Source organism: Oryctolagus cuniculus, chromosome 7, assembly GCF_051225735.1.
Source record: "Oryctolagus cuniculus isolate XC-2025 breed Fujian yellow rabbit chromosome 7, ASM5122573v1, whole genome shotgun sequence".
Taxonomy (NCBI): Eukaryota; Metazoa; Chordata; class Mammalia; order Lagomorpha; family Leporidae; genus Oryctolagus; species Oryctolagus cuniculus.
The window spans coordinates 46177263-46193306 of NC_142873.1; the positions used below are offsets into that span (position 1 = coordinate 46177263).

At 42.1% G+C, this 16044-nt stretch overlaps 1 protein-coding gene and 1 pseudogene across 1 annotated transcript; both read left to right on the forward strand.

Moving 5' to 3' along the window:
* Nucleotides 1-573: 573 nt before the first annotated feature.
* LOC108177604 (late cornified envelope protein 3B) lies at nucleotides 574-2059 on the forward strand. Its single transcript, XM_017345603.3, has 2 exons — nucleotides 574-619; nucleotides 1468-2059. The coding sequence occupies exon 2, from the start codon at nucleotides 1489-1491 to the stop codon at nucleotides 1771-1773; it is 285 nt and encodes a 94-aa protein (XP_017201092.2). The 5' UTR covers nucleotides 574-619; nucleotides 1468-1488; the 3' UTR covers nucleotides 1774-2059.
* LOC149125516 (large ribosomal subunit protein eL15 pseudogene) lies at nucleotides 1892-5574 on the forward strand (annotated as a pseudogene).
* Nucleotides 5575-16044: the final 10470 nt, after the last annotated feature.

Below are 16044 nucleotides of genomic sequence, written 5' to 3' on the forward strand. Positions count from 1 at the left end.
GTCAATTCATCCATATAATCCCATCTTGCTTTGGTTCTCTTAGGGGCCCAATCTTTCCCCAGACAGTGCACGGCTCCCCTCCTCCATCCATTAGCTAATATATCTCACTCTCAGGGCCCAGTGATCTCACATCACCCAACATCCCCAGGGGTCAGGAGGTGACTGCCTCTGAGCAAATGCAGAGCAGTAGAGAACTGATATCCGAAGGACACGTGTACCACAGGACAAATCATATGGTGGCATATTTTCTCTATCAGTCCCATTACTCTTGAAACATTCAAGGCCCAGACTTGTGTCCCATGCATCTCCACACTCTCACTGCCCAGCAGCAATGAAGAGGATAGAACCTGAGATAAGGCATTTGAGATGAAGGAAAAGAAAAAAAAGTGAAAGGAAAAGAAACGACAGATCCCTAGGACACCCCAGGAGCAGTCATCACAGTTCCCGGTTCCCTCCAGTCAGGCATGAGGAAGATGCTGGAGACGTGGGATGGGAGTGCCTGCTGCTGCCTCCTTCCTGGTTGCATCAGAAACCCCATGGAGGATAAAAGGGCTTCTGCCCTGGACTCCTCATCCACAGCCTCCTCAGGAGCAGCCTCCTCCTGCCTCCCCTGCACCCGGTGAGTGCCCAGCAAGGAACAGATGCCCAGAGGCTGCTTTTGGAGAAGACAACCCCAGACTTTAGTGGGGAAGAGAGAAGCAGTTATACCTGACATGGGGACATAATGAAGAGGATATGGCCGGTGCCGCGGCTCAATAGGCTAATCCTCTGCCTAGCTGCGCCGGCACACAGGGTTCTAGTCCCGGTCAGGGCGCCAGATTCTGTCCTGGTTGCCCCTCTTCCAGGCCAGCTCTCTGCTGTGGCCAGGGAGTGCAGTGGAGGATGGCCCAAGTGCTTGGGCCCTGTACCCCATGGGAGACCAGGAGAAGCACCTGGCTCCTGGCTTCAGATCAGCGCGGTGTGCCGGCTGCAGCGGCCATTGGAGGGTGAACCAATGGCAAAAGGAAGACCTTTCTCTCTGTCTCTCTCTCTCACTGTCCACTCTGCCTGTCAAAAAAAAAAAAAAAAGAGGATATGGAGGGCATCTAGGGACAAGGGACATCTGTGGGACACATGAGAATCTGTGACACAACAGAGCCCCAGTTCTCAGTGTTCCCTCGAGAGGACATCAGCCCAGAGACAGTCTCGGGGAGTCATTGCCCAGCTGGGTATATTTGCTTCAATACTTCTGTGAAGACAGAGGGCCTCGGGGACCAGTTAAAAGACATTAGCGTTCTTTTGGAAGGAAGGCAAAGTGGAAGGAAATGTCTTGTTAGGTCAGTGTAACTTGAGGCCAATTTCCACTGCCTTCTTGAAAATCATAGTTCAGGAAGCAACTGGTCTTAGGAGCAAAAATTTACAAAACCAATCAGAGAGCAGATACTGACCTAAAGCTCTTGCACTGACCTTTTTCTTCTTTCTGTCCAGGATCACTGACGTCCTACCAAGATGTCCTGCCAGCAGAACCAGCAACAGAGCCAGCCCCCTCCCAAGTGCCCCTCACCCAAGTGTCCTCCAAAAAGCCCAAAGCAGTGTCTGCCTCCAGCCTCCTCTGGCTGTGCTCCAGGCCTCGGGGGCTGCAGTGGCCCCGGCTCCGAGGGCGGCTGCTGCCTGAGCCATCACAGGTGCCGCAGGTCACACCGATGCCGGCGCCAGAGCTCCGAGTCCTGTGACAGTGGCAGTGGTCAGCAGCCTGGGGGCTCAGGCTGTGGCACTGTGTCTGGGGGCTGCTGATACCTTGGGGAGTACAGCTGAAGCAAGAAACTTGGAAGAAAACAAAACCAAGGTCCACGCCCATCCTGCTGTGTTCTCCCCCAGCGCCCTGGTCTCCCTGCCTTTGGCCAGTACTGAGATGCTCCCAGAAGAAGTTCTGAGTTCTGCTCAGTGGCTCTTCCTGGCTGCTCTCCAGGAGCCCACAGAATGCCAGGGTACCTGCTGAGGCTTGCAATATCTCTCCTGTCTACTGCCATCACCTGTGCCTAACCCTATGAAAAAATAAAGATTCATTTTGTCCACACCACCGGGCTCTCTCTGACTTGGCTCTGTGAATTCACTTCCTCCTGCCCCTCCAGCCCGTGCCACCTCGCCTAAGATCAGAGCTGACTCCAGAGCAGAGAGCAGTTCTGATCCCTCTGTAGGGGCCTGAAGGAGAAAGAAGAGGGTTCTGCCGGTTTGTCCCCATGCCAGCACAATGCTTGGCTTCCCCTATAACACGGGCTATTTTGTGCCTAGGCCCTGTCGGGGGCAAAGACTGCCCTTAGGATATGAAAAAAGATTCCAGGATTGCCAAGCAGGAGACAGGGAATAGGGGAAGCAAAGAGCCCAAAAACTAGTAGAAAAGTTTCTGATAGACCAGGGCAGGAAAGGAAGGCCTCAGTGGTGCCTAATAACTCAAAAATCCACTCAAAATGGATTAAAGACCTAAATCTACAACCTGATACCATGAAATTACAGAACATTGGAGAAACCCTACAAGACATTGGCATAGACAAAGACTTCTTGGAAAAGACCCCTGAGGTACAAGTAATCAAGGTCAAAATTCACAAATGGGATTACATCAAATTGAGAAGCTTCTATACTGAAAAAAAAAACCACTCAGGAAAGTGAAGAGGCAACTGACAGAATGGGAGAAATTATTTGCAAGCTATGAAACTGATAGGGGATTAATAACCAGAATATATAAAGAAATCAAGAAACTCAACAACAAAGCAAACAACTCAGTGAAGAAATGGGCAAAGAACTTGAACAGAAATTTTTTAAAAGAAGAAATCCAAATGGCCAACAGACATGGCTCAGGATCACTAGCCATCAGGGAGATGCAAATCAAAATGACAATGAGATTTCACTTCACCCCAGTTAGAATGCCTTTCATACAGAAATCAACAAACAACAAATGCTGGCAAGGATGTGGGGGAAAATGTACCCTAATTCACGTTGGTGGGAATGTAAACTGGTAAAGCCACTATGGAAGACATTAAACAGAGATACCTCAAAAATCTGAATGTAGACTTACCATATGACCCAGACATCCCATTCCTGGGAATTTACCCAAGGGAAATGAAATCAGCATTTGAAAGAGTTATCTGTACCCCCATGTTTATTGCAGCTCAATTCACAATAGCTAACACATGAATCAAACCGAATGCCCATCAACTGAAGACTGGATAAAGAAATTATGGGATATGTACACAGTGACAAAAAGAAAAAATGAAATCTGGTCATTTACAGCAAAATGGATGAATCTGGAAAACATATTTAGTGAAATAAGCCAGTCCCAGAAGGACAAATACTACATATTCTCCCTTATCTGTGATAACTAATAGAGCACCTAAAAGGCAATCTGTAGAAGTAAAACTGATACTTTGAGAAAGAATGACTTGAACAGCCCTTGTCTTGACTGTTGAGGAACAGGGTGTTTTTTATACTATTCGTTGAACTCTTTACTTAACATAGAATTAAACATATGTGTATAAAGTCAGCTGAAAATAGATCTCAGTAAAAAAAAATTAGAGTCGGAATAAGATAGTGAGGAGAAAGAGGGGGTGGAAGAGTGGACATGGTGGGAAGAATCATGTTCCTAAAGTTGTAATTATGAAGTGTATAACTGTAAAGCTGTGTAGTTCTGCATACATTCCTATGAACTTACTTCTAAGGGTACAGTTTAAAAACTTGTCATGGGACCCCAAGTCCCCTAAAGCTGAGTGGTAAAAATACCATTTTAAGTGTTAAAGAGATTATGTGGATAGGATCAAGGTCTGATAATAATAATAGAATTAAAAAGGAATGAATGCTCCAACATGAAAAGCATTCCACATAACAGACTCATAGAATGACAATCACTTTAAATAGCACTCTGACCTCAGAATCAGCCCTTAAAGCATTCAGGTCTGGCTGAAAAGCCCATGAGAGCATTTCAGGCATGGAAAGCCAAGATACTGCAGCAAAAAATGCCCTACATGAAGGACCTTGGTCAGTGAGACCCCAGTGGAATAAAGTGGTCATCAAAGAAGAAGGTACTTTTCTCTGAAGGGAGGAGAGCTCTTCCACTTTGCTTATGGCCTGTCTAAATACTGATGGAGTTTGGGGATTCAAAAGGCTTCCACAGTCTAGGAAGCTCATGTCAAGAGCCTCAGGTGATCATTGACATCATGCATAAGAGTGTTAAGTGTTAAATTAACGAGAGTGCACTATCTTCCCATGCAAGACCTCTGTCCTCAAAAAGTTGTATTATAATTATGTCTAAGTGCTCACAAAAGATGTTTCATTATTGGGTGATCCTTTAAAGTTAATTAAGTTTCAAAAAAAAAAAAGAAGTGAAATTAACTTCAAGATGCAATGACTTTGAACAGCCCTTGTCTTAATTGTTGAGGAGCAGGTTTTTTTGTTTTGTGTGTGTGTGTGTATGTATGTGCTTCCAGAGCAAATTGTTGAACTCATTACTTAGTATATAGTTGGTCTTCTGTGTATAAAGTTAATTGAAAATGAATCTCAGTGGAGAATGGGACTGGGAGGAGGAGGAAGAAGGATGGGAGAGTGGGTGGGAGGGTGGGTTTGGTAGGAACAATCACTATATTCCTAAAGTTGTACTTATGAAATGCATGAAGTCTGTTTTCCTTAAACAAAAGGTTTATTTGGGGATAAAAATGTAAAAAATAGATTGGATTTGGAGGAAGATGAGAGGAGAGAACAGTGGAAGCTGGACCCTCGCCTTCCTCTGAGTTTTAAGTAGTAAATGTTGAGGAGATAGGGGCTGGTGGTCTCCCTGCTTGCATTTCTTAGCTTTTGTGGCAGCATCATGAGGGTGATTCAAAGCCAAGTTCTGTCCTGAGTGCATCTTTTATAGTGTGAGAAGTTGAGCGAGGCAAGGGTAAGAGTCTTCTTGCCCAAATAAGAACAGCCTGGGTAAGTCCTAGGGGGAAAATCTGCAACACCCTCAAAAGGATGTTTGCCTCCGACACAATGCCCAAGTCCCTTCCCTTTCCGTCTGCTGGCAGCATCAGTTAAGCCAGAATGGGTGCACACAAATCACATCCTGGAGATATGGAGGAAGAAGCATTCCCATGTGATACACTCTCTTCTGAGGATCTACTGCTAGCAGAACAGCCAGCTCTCTGGGATCCACAGGGCATCCAGTCCCTTCTGACCCAACAAAGCTCCCAGGCTGGTACACAAGGCCAAGCAAGGTTATGTCATATAAGGACCTATATGCACTTCTGTAGTTGCTAATGGCCAGTTCCTAAGGGCATGACCTATGGTGAGCCTGTCTGTCATGGTGTGAGCCAATTACTGTTGGCATGGAACCTTCAATCTTTTGCCAAGGAATAAGCAGGGCACCACTGTGGGGCTCTAAGAGTCCTGAACTCTTACTGGGTTGGTGGAGATTTCACATGCAAATTCTTTGAGGTTATCTTCACTGATGCAACCTATAAAGCTAGCAGAAGAAATCCTGACACCCAGAGAATCACCAAACCAGCCCACAAGCACAGGAAGATGCACAGGCTGACAGCAACAAGCTACCTTGGAAAAGGCCACTGATTACATCACATTACTGGTGATTCTGGCTGTGCAGAGGAGAAGGCACGTTAACCTCCAGCTGCACCATTGTGGGTAATACAAGCAATGTTCGTAAAATTCATACTTAATGTTTGCTTAAAGGTATTAATTATCTGTCAAAACTAGTCTTTATTTAAGTTCATGAATGTTTTGTCAAATTATGCTAGCTAAGTGCAAAAATGTTTGAGGACTAAATGATGGTGCATCTTGTTTCTAGTAAGTTGAACATCTTTGTCTTTATCTTATTAGGGAGTTATATGTCAGTGTTTCAAACAAGCTGTGTGCTCTAATAGGTATAAAATGAATTTTTATTTATTAATAATAAAATAAATATAATAAAATAATAATTAATTATAAAATAATAAATTAATAATAAATATATTTAAAATAAGAAAAATGAATAGTGCCCACGTCCTCTACACTCCAGCCAAAGCCCAGCACCTCTAGCCACACCTACTGCTCTGCTCTCATTTCCAGCCCCTCCCTCATCTGTGTGTGCTCCACCTATGCAGGAATATCCAGGTGTCTGGAAGCCATTCCACACTCTGGCCTGGCTTGTACTACAAGTGCCTGGTCAGGAATGCCTCATTGGCCTGGGGAAGAATTATTATCTGGTTGCTAGACCCAGAAATGAACTCCTCCACAAAGACTGTTCTCTGGGGTTCTCACGCGTTCTTGTCCATCCCCATTACCCAGTCTGATCCTGCACCTGTGTTGTACCTCATGCTGTTCCCTGACCCTCCAGCCACCCACACGCAGTTCTTTAATATCGGCCCTGCCCTGACGGCCCCACACTGACTTGCAGTCAGGATATCATGCTTGTCTAACAGGGGCAGAGCGATGTGCATGGGTGTGGGGACCAGTAGCTGACTGGCTGGGTCCTGGGGGTGGTCTACTAGATATCTACGCTTTGAGTCCACAGAAAACATTGGCAGATACCGCCATACACACCCTTCACCTGGTTTGGACCCACATTGGCCCCAAAGTGGGGGCTGTTCAATGGCTCAGAGCACAAAAGAAAAGCACACTTAGGTTCCAGAGAGCAATGAAGTCGGATGAGAAGGAGAACCCGCAGCAGCCCCCACCCCAGCTCCAAACCATCTCAGCTGATCTCTAAGGCGGCGCCAGTCGCAGGCAGGGAAAGTGACCCAGGTCCACCTAGCGGCTGTCCGCGGGAGGTACTCTTCGCTCCCTCCCCTGAGGCAGCTTCTTGGTCCACGGAATCGCTCCAGGGCAAAAGGATTCAACGTTTTAAAAGGAAATCGAAAAGGATAGTACAATCGTTTACTGCATATGTTCAACACATATGTTATTTAATATCTAATTTATAGATAATACATTAATAATTATATATACATTATATATAATAATATGTTTAATATAATGGAAAATTCAGAAGGTCTTTATTAAAGAATAAAAGATTATTTCCCACATTTTGGAAAATTGCTAAAAACAAAAACAGTTCACAAAAGAACTATAAATGACCAATAAACATGAAAATAGATTCCACCTCTTTTAAAAAAAATTCCTCCTCAGGCACACATTGTGCACAGAGGGTTAAGCCATCACTTGGGACACTTTCCTCCCATATTGGAGTGCCTGTCTGAGTCCCAGAGGCTCACATCTGATCCACCTCCCTGCTAATGCACCTGGGAAAGCAGAAAATGTTGGCACAAGTACTTGGGTCCCTGCCATTCATATGGGAGATAATAATGGAGTTTCTGTACTCCAGGCTTTGGCTTGACCAGTCCTGACTGTTGAGAGAATTTGTAGACTGAACTACTGAACTAGTGGATCAATCTTTATCTCTCTCTCTCTCTCTCTCCCTCTCTCTCTCTCATATTAAATCAAAATAAAATAAATAAAACTTTTTAAAGAATAGGCATTTCTGAAAAATGTGTGTCATTCTTTAGAGATCAATAAGGTAGAACTTACCTCAATGCCTAAAAGTTAGAAATAGTGAACTGAAATATTGTGCATCTTCAAAGTGGGTGAAATATTGCTCAGTCATTACATCCACTTTAAAGACAGATAAATCCTCCTGCAATCTGAAAAAGCAGCATATACAGACTGCATGATGTGGTCTCCACTGTGTACACGCACACACGTTGCCTTATTTTTCATTGTTCATAAAAATCATCAAAGGGGTGGCATATAGCCTTGCAGTGAAGACACCACGTCCCCATTGATCAATGGAACAGAATAGAGTCCAGAAGTTAATCCGCATATGTACAGCCAGCTGATGTTTGACAAAAGTGCCCAGAACATACACTGGAGAAAGGATAATATCTTGAATAAATGGTGCTGGAAAAATTTGAATATATGCATAGAAAAATAAAATTAGATCCATATCTCACACCATATACAAAAATCAACTCAAGATAGATCAAAGACCTAAATTTAATACCAGAGACCATGAAGTTGCCGGAAGAAAATGTAGGGGAAACAGTCCAAGACACTGGTGTAGGGGACTACTTCTTGGATAAGACCCTCAAAGCACAGGAAACAAAAGCAAAACTAGACAAATGAGATTATATCAAACCCAGAAGCTTCTGCACTGCAAAGGAAACAATCAATAGAGTGAAGAGACATCCAACAGAATGGGAAAAATATTTGCAAATTACCTACCTGACAAAGGATTAATATCCAGAATATATCAGCAACTCAAAAAACTCTACAACAACAAAAAATAAACTCTCCAGTTAAGAAATGGGCAAAGGACTTCAACAGACAATTCTCAAAAGAGGAAAATCAAATGGCCAACAAATATATGAACAAAATGCTCAACATCACTAGCCATCAGGGAAATGCAAATCAAAACCACAACAAGATATCACTTCACAGGCAGAACTGTTATTATCCAAAAGACAGAGAGTAACAAATGCTGGCAAGGATGTGGAGAAAGGGAAACTTTTATACACTATTGGTGAGAAAATAAGTTAGTGCAGCCACCATGGAAAGCAGTATGGATATTTCTTTAAATTTTTCTCATTCTTTTGCATCTTTTTTTTAAATTACAGTAGTGGGACTTGTACTTTATGGCCTGTTTTATATACATCTAAAACACGAAAAAAAAAAAAAAACAGAAAAAGACTTCCCAACCCCAGTAGCAACCCTGCTACTGGGTCTATACCCAAAACACATGAATTCATTATATCAAAAAGTACCTGCACCACCATGTTTATAGCAGGACTGTTCACAGTAACCAAATGTCAAAACAACCAAGGTGTCTGTCATCAGATGAGTTGATAAAGAAAATATGATAGATGATAGATAGCCAGATAGACACAATGGAATGTTCCTCAGCTATAAAAACAATGAAATTCTGTCCTTTGCATCAAAATGGATGCAACTGGAGGATACCCTGTTGAGTGGAGTAAGCTGGACACAGACAGACAAATGCCTCACAATCTCCCTTGTATCTGGGAGCTAAAATGAAAAATAAAAAAACAAAACCCACAAACCAAAAAAATTAACAAATATAGTAAAAAAAGCAAATATGGTTTTGCCAAATCATTTTATACTTTGTCAAACAAATGTTAAGAAAATATGCTACTATAGTTTTAATCATCTGCTATTATCTTTTTTAAAGATTTTGTTTATTTTTTTTTTGTTTTATTACAATTATAATATAACTCTTTGAGGACAGAGGTTCAGCAAGGGAAGTTAGTGCACAGTGACTCTTGTTGTTAATTTAACAATTAACAGTCATGCATGATGTCAGTGATCACCCGAGGCTCCTGACATGAGCTATCTAGGCTATGGAAGCCTTTTTTTATTAAAGATTTTCTCTATTTATTTGAGATGGAGAGACAGAGAGAAAGGTCATCCATCCTGTTGGTTCACTTCCCAAATGGCTGCAACGGTCGGAGCCTGGCCGAACCGAAGCCAGGAGCCAGGTGCTTCTTCCTGGTTTCCCATGTGGGTGCTGGGGCCCAAGGACTTGGGCCATCTTCTACTGCTTTCCCAGGCCACAGAAGAGAGCTGGACTGGAAGAAGGGCAGCCAGGACCAGAACTGGCGCCCATATGGGATGCCGGCGCCACAGGCAGAGGATTAACCTACTTTGCCTTGGCACCAGCCCTGGTTATTATCTTAAAATATACTGTATATGACTGAGGTTGACATTTATCATTAGATTATTGTTTACAGCCGTTGCTTATAGTCCTGCTGAATTATGGTCTTTTGGCTTTTTTGCTTGTTGAATTCTTTATTTAGTGGAGCACTAAGCCTTTGACTATAAAGTAAATTAAAAATATGTTATCTCAAAAATTAAAAGAAAGAAAAAAAGAGGGGAGTATCATTATGTTCTCTTTAAACAACATCGCACTTAAAATACTTTTTAAACAATACATCTAAGTTTATGTACTCTAAGTGCAGCTCTGGTTCTTGACTCCAGCTTCCTGCAGTGTACATCTTGGGAGGCCGTGGTGACAGGTCAGAAAGTGGGTTCCAGCCGCCCACACTGCAGACCTGTATAGAGTTCGGGGTTCCCAGCTTGTCCCCCACCCGGTGCCTGGTTGTGGGCATTTGGGGAGTGAACCACCTGATGAGTGGATGCACTCTCTCTCTTTCTTCCTTGTATCTTTGCTAAGCAGAGGAGGCATGCTGGGAAAGCCACGACCTCACTTTCGGACTCTCTTTTGCAGCTTTCTATAAAACCACCTTCTCTGGCCTCTAGGTGTCTCAGGGAGCAAAAGGGAGCAGGAAGAGGCAGGAGGGTCTGAGCTTCACCTTAGAAAAACAGGAGTGCGTCTAACCTTCAGACCAGGGGAGCCCAGGGGACTGGGAAAAACCCTTGGGCAGTGAAAAAAAAAAAAGCCAAAGCACTTAAACCTGTCTTACTCTGCACTCACTCAGGTAGGAATTTTCTTAGAGAGGTTGTAGTCCCTTTTCTATCTAGTTGTCAATGCAATATAAAATTAGATGGATTAAATGTCATAAATTAGATTTTTGGTCATTTTAAATTTGCTGAAAATTTCACAGATTTTTGTTAAATGAACCCAAATTACATTTGAGACTTCAGGAACGTCCAATTGCTTCCCGAGTTGTCCTCATTCATTTCAAAGCTGCTCTCCTCTCGCAAACTGGCCCTACATTGATTTACAGGGGATTCCAAGTCTGGTGCCACTGTATACCTCAACTCCACATCATCACAGCAGGGATTGGCAGAAAATGACAACATTTAGGACAGTTTGTTTCCCCGACAGCATGCACCCACATATTTAGCCACGCATTTTTGACTGGACATTAAGCACTACCTAGAGTAAAAAAGTAGCTGTCATACTTATTTTACATAATTCTGTCATACTTATTTTACATAATTCTAAAGTAGGAGGACTCATCACTAAAGCAAGTGACCTGTTTAATTTGGATAGCTAACCCGAGGGCGAACTTGTGCTCCTCCTTGAAATTCCCCCAAGGCATCTGTAGAGGGCAGTAGGGGGCAGGGGAAGGAACACAGAATTTGGATTCCTGGGGCCTGAGTTTAAGTAAGGCAGTGCTACTTCCTGTATGATGGAGGTAATAATAACCATTCACCTGCCTACATAAAATGTTGAAAATAAGATAAAGAGATAACAAACAAGAAAATATGTGCCAAGTCTAAAAATTAATAAGAATGATTACCTGTGGAACAGAGAGGAAGCGAAAGAGTACAAAGATGGAAGCCAGAAATTTTCTTGAAAGTTCTTTGCTTAATAGTTTTGACTTCTGGTAATGTAAATGTTTTATTTATTTATATATGCATATATATGTGACGTTAATAAGCATTAAATAAAATATAAATATTGAAAATAAACTTAAACAACCTTAAACAAATGTAACTGTGTCAAGTTGATGACAAAACTACAGTGAGAAAAAAGTTAATGCAAGTGAATTTAAAACACATGTTTAGTTTCTTTTTTTTTAAGATTTATTTATTTTATTTGAAAGTCAGAGTTACACAGAAAGAGGAGAGGCAGAGAGAGAGAGAGGTCTTCCATCCAATGGTTCACTCCCCAATTGGCTGCAATGGCCAGAGCTGCGCTGATCTGAAGCCAGGAGCCAGGAGCTTCTTCCGGGTTTCCCACATGGATGCAGGGGCCCAAGGACTTGGACCATCTTCTACTGCTTTCCCAGGCCATAGCAGAGAGCTGAGTAGGAAGTGGGGCAGCCGGGTCTTGAACCGGCACCCATATGGGATGCCAGCACTTCAGGCCAGGGCATTAACCCACTGCGCCACAGCACCAGCCCCTGTTTATAGTTTCAATCTGTATTCCAAAGATGAAATGTGCCTCAAAGAAAACTCATGTAGTATTGAAGGTTCTTACAGATAATAATAGTGATGGCCTTACTAGTTGGAAAATAGCATAGCTAAATTGTAGGATAAAATAAAAAGACCAAAAATCTCATCATAGGAGAAGGAAGATATAAGTATAGAATCAAAGAAGTTACGTATATGTCATGAAATCTTAAATTTGAGTTGGAAAATTAATTCATGATTTTCTCTTTTAAAAATATATTTTATCTCTGTCTGCTGACAAGATTTAGTGACAATAAAGACGAAGCAGAATTTTGCATCCAAAGAACCCATATTAAGCTCTCTAAACACTAATAGCAAAAAACAGGGATTCTAGAAGGAATGCCTGAACTTAGATCTGAGGCAGGTAGCCTACAAGTTGAACCTGAGACATTTATTGTATCAGAAAGCAAAGAAGCTATGGTAGACTATAGGACTTGCTTCAAAAATATGCAGGAGGTAATTTTAAAGAATTCCCATCAGCTAAAGAAGGGAACTAATAATCACTGCAATTGATCAAGATATGTCAAAAAATGGAGAAATCCATGAGTCCACTACGACATTATTTTTAAAGTTATCTTTGGAAACTGCTAGAGAGCCAACTCATTATTCTGAAAATGGATAAGCTGAAGAGTGTAGTGTTGCAATTGTTTAGGACAATGGCTAAGATGCCCGCATGCTGTGTTGGACTGCAGGAGTCTGATACCCAGCTCTGGCTCCTGACTCTAGATTTCTGCTGATGCAGACACTGGAAGGCAGAAGTGATGGCTCCAGTAGATGGTTCTGTCACTCATATGGGAAACCTGAATTGAGTTGCTGGCTCCTGGCTTCAGGGGACCCACAATTAGGCCACTGTGGACACTTAGGGAGTGAACAGCAGATGGAAGCACTGTCTGTGTGTGTGTGTTTGTGTGTGTGTATGTACTTAGTATTTATTCTGTTTTCACTATATAAATTGTATTTCAGGTTTTTGAATAACTGATGAAAAAATTCATTTTGGCAAAAATAATTCTGGTTAATAAACAAAGAACATGTGACAGAAAATCACTGTCTATTAACTCCCAATGAAATAATGGTACTAGCAACAGTCATGAAGATGTGCTTACACCATTAAGTGAAAGGTTTTGGGGAAAGTTTAAAATAGATAGATGGATGGTGCTGACAACACCCAAATCTACAGGTCAATTTTAATTTCAGTAAAAGTAGAACAACCTAACAGTGTGGGTCTCCTGGATGGTGCAATAAGAAACACATGGCATCACATATCACATCTAATGCATCACACACACACACACACACACACACACAGGGCTTTACCACAGGCTTCTAGATCTAATTATCAGTTGAGAAGAACTACTAGGGAATATAGGAGTATCACAAGAAAGTTGAATGACACCAAAAAAGAAGCCATCAATTAGCCAAATTTGAAGTGTAAGAAATTCTTCCAGATGAGTAAGCCCTCATTGTAAACGTAAAAGATGAGAAACCGGAAGTGGGTGGCTGCAGATTAGAAGACACCAGAAAGATTCAGCCAAACCAAATATGGGCCTGGTTTGCACCTTGATTCAAACAAGCAACCCCTAAAGCCACTATTTTTTAGACCATTGTGGAAATGTGAGTATGCGCTAGGTGTCTCGTGAGATTAAAGAAGTAGTTAGGAATCACAAATGGCATTGATGTTATACAAAAAAAGAATGTCTTTACTGTTAGAGATACGTCCTGTAGTACTTATAGGTGGGGAACATGTAATATCTACACTTTGCTTTAAGATAGTCCACAAAAAAGTGGCAAGCAAAAGGGTAGAGGAAACAATACTGGCAAAATGTTTATTTGTTTTCAGCTGAATGCTGTGTAATTGGGGGCTGGCTTCTTGTTCTTTTCCATTTTTCTGCAGATTTGAACATTTCCATAATTAAAAAATCCAAACAATTCATATAATATTTTGGCATGTGAGACTTCTTTGTGCAGCATCAGGTTCTGTTAAGGGAGGGACAATGCTATGAGGAGGCAAACTGAGCTGATGTGGCTGAGTGGATCCAGAGGGCAGCACTAGGACCAGACAGAAGTAAGGCTGGACCCAGGGAACAGGCATTGGCTAAGTGCACCCAGAGCAGGCTCTCTAGCCCACGGTGGGAAGATGGCTGAGTACAAGATACAGCAATTCCACTTCTGCAGGTTCATCTGAAGTTTATCCCTTGGCGATGTGACACGATGTAGCTTCCCTGCCTGAAGGACAGGCTTCACCGGGTCACTCTCTATCTCAGTATCTGTTTTATTTTCTGCATGGCAATTACCACTGTTTATGACCTTCTATGTGTGGTCTGATTATTTGTTTCCAGTCTCCCTCTCCTTCATCAAAAGCTCCCACTGAGGGCAGGAACTTTGTCCCCCACTCTGAATCTGCAGCAGCTCCCACGGCAGAGTTAACTACCTAATAAATATTTATTGAATGAATAGGGGATGTGCATTACCATTATTTAATTATAGTAAGGAACTGGAGTCAAGAGGAGACTATACCCAACAATAAAGAGTTGGTGAGGGGCTGGCGCTGTGGCGCAGCGGGTTAATGCCCTGGCCTGAAGCGCTGGCATCCCATATGGGCACCGGTTCCAGACCCCCTGCTGTTCTACTTCCAATCCAGCTCTCTGCTGCGGCCTGGGAATGCAGTAGAAGATGGCCCAATTCCCTGGGCCCCTGCACCCACGCGGGAGACCCGAAGGAGGCTCCTGGCCCCTGGCTTCGGATCAGCGCAACTCTGGCTGTTGAGGCCAGATGAGGAGTGAACCATCGGATGGAAGACCTCTCTCTCTCTCTCTCTGCCTCTCCTCTCTCTGTGTAACTCTGACTTTCAAATAAAAATAAATAAATTTAAAAAATGAAGAGTTGGTGAAATAAATCATGGACCAATCACAAAATAGAGAACTATTCAGATATGAAAAGTAAGCTATAGACTAAAGTTTATTGTTGTGAAAAGTTAGAAAAATATGTTATTGACTAAAATTTAAAATGAAAGAAAAAAAGCATTTACAGCCCAAATACAATTTTGTTAAAAGAAAAAAAATTTGCATAAAGAAATATCTGGAAGACTAACTAATCCAGTGTGAAAAAGGATTATCTGTGAGTTATTTTATCTTTTGAGTTTATCTTTAAGAGTTATTTTATTTTTTAAAACTTAAAAAAATCAAATTAAATTTTATTTGAGAGGCAAACAGACATGGAGAGTGCTTGCATCTGCTGATTTACTCCCCCGGTGCTTCCAGCAGCCAGCTGGGGCTGAGCCAAGGCTGAACCTAGGAGCTGGGGGTGCCATCCACACATCCCACATGAGTGGCAGCAGCCCAACAACTTGAGCCATTACTGCTGCTTTCCTTTTTTGTTGTTGTTGTTATTTTTTTCCCCCAAAGAAACTTTTATTTAAGGAATACAAACTTCATGCATTCTTCCCACCATACCCGCCTCCCATCCACACTCCCACCCCTGCTCCTCCTCCCTCTCCCATTCCCAGCCCTATTCTCCACTAAGATCCATTTCCTATTAACTTTATACACAGAAGCCCAAAGAGTTTTTTTTTTTACCTTTTGCTTATATATACTTACATCTTTCTACAATGAATACAATTATTTGGTAATGAGAAGGAAGTTACTTTAATATCAAAACTTAACACACAGATTTCCTAAAAATTAAATTTTAAAAAATGAAATAAATCATCAAGTAAGGCAACAAGCTAACATCTTGTCTCCAGATGTGTTCAGCAACAACCAAGTCCCCAAGCTGTTCTGAATGAGCAATCAGACTACAATCTCAAGCAACCCATTCAAATGCTAAAGAGGCACATTTGGGAGCATTTAACCCTTTTAATGACATCACAATGGGAGGACCACATGCAGAGGAGATCCCAAGGCAAGAACCTGTGAGATTAACCTATTTAGCAGGCGTTTTTAAACATATTTTGAATTTAACAATTGGCATATTCAACATTTCTATATTACTATTGTTAGTAAGTTAGTTATAGAATGCATAGAATGTCAAAAATTAGCCCAGGCATTTTTTGTATGTGTCTGAACTGGGTGGAGTGTGGGGTTAATGTGCTACTTTATATTGAAATGCACCACACCTTGATGCAATTTTCTGATGAGTATGAAGTGCGAAGCAAGGATTAAATTATATAGCCTG

Excerpts from the sequence above, each read along its gene's own strand:
- LOC108177604 (XM_017345603.3), top strand. The coding sequence starts at position 1,489 with ATGTCCTGCCAGCAGAACCAGCAACAGAGCCAGCCCCCTCCCAAGTGC.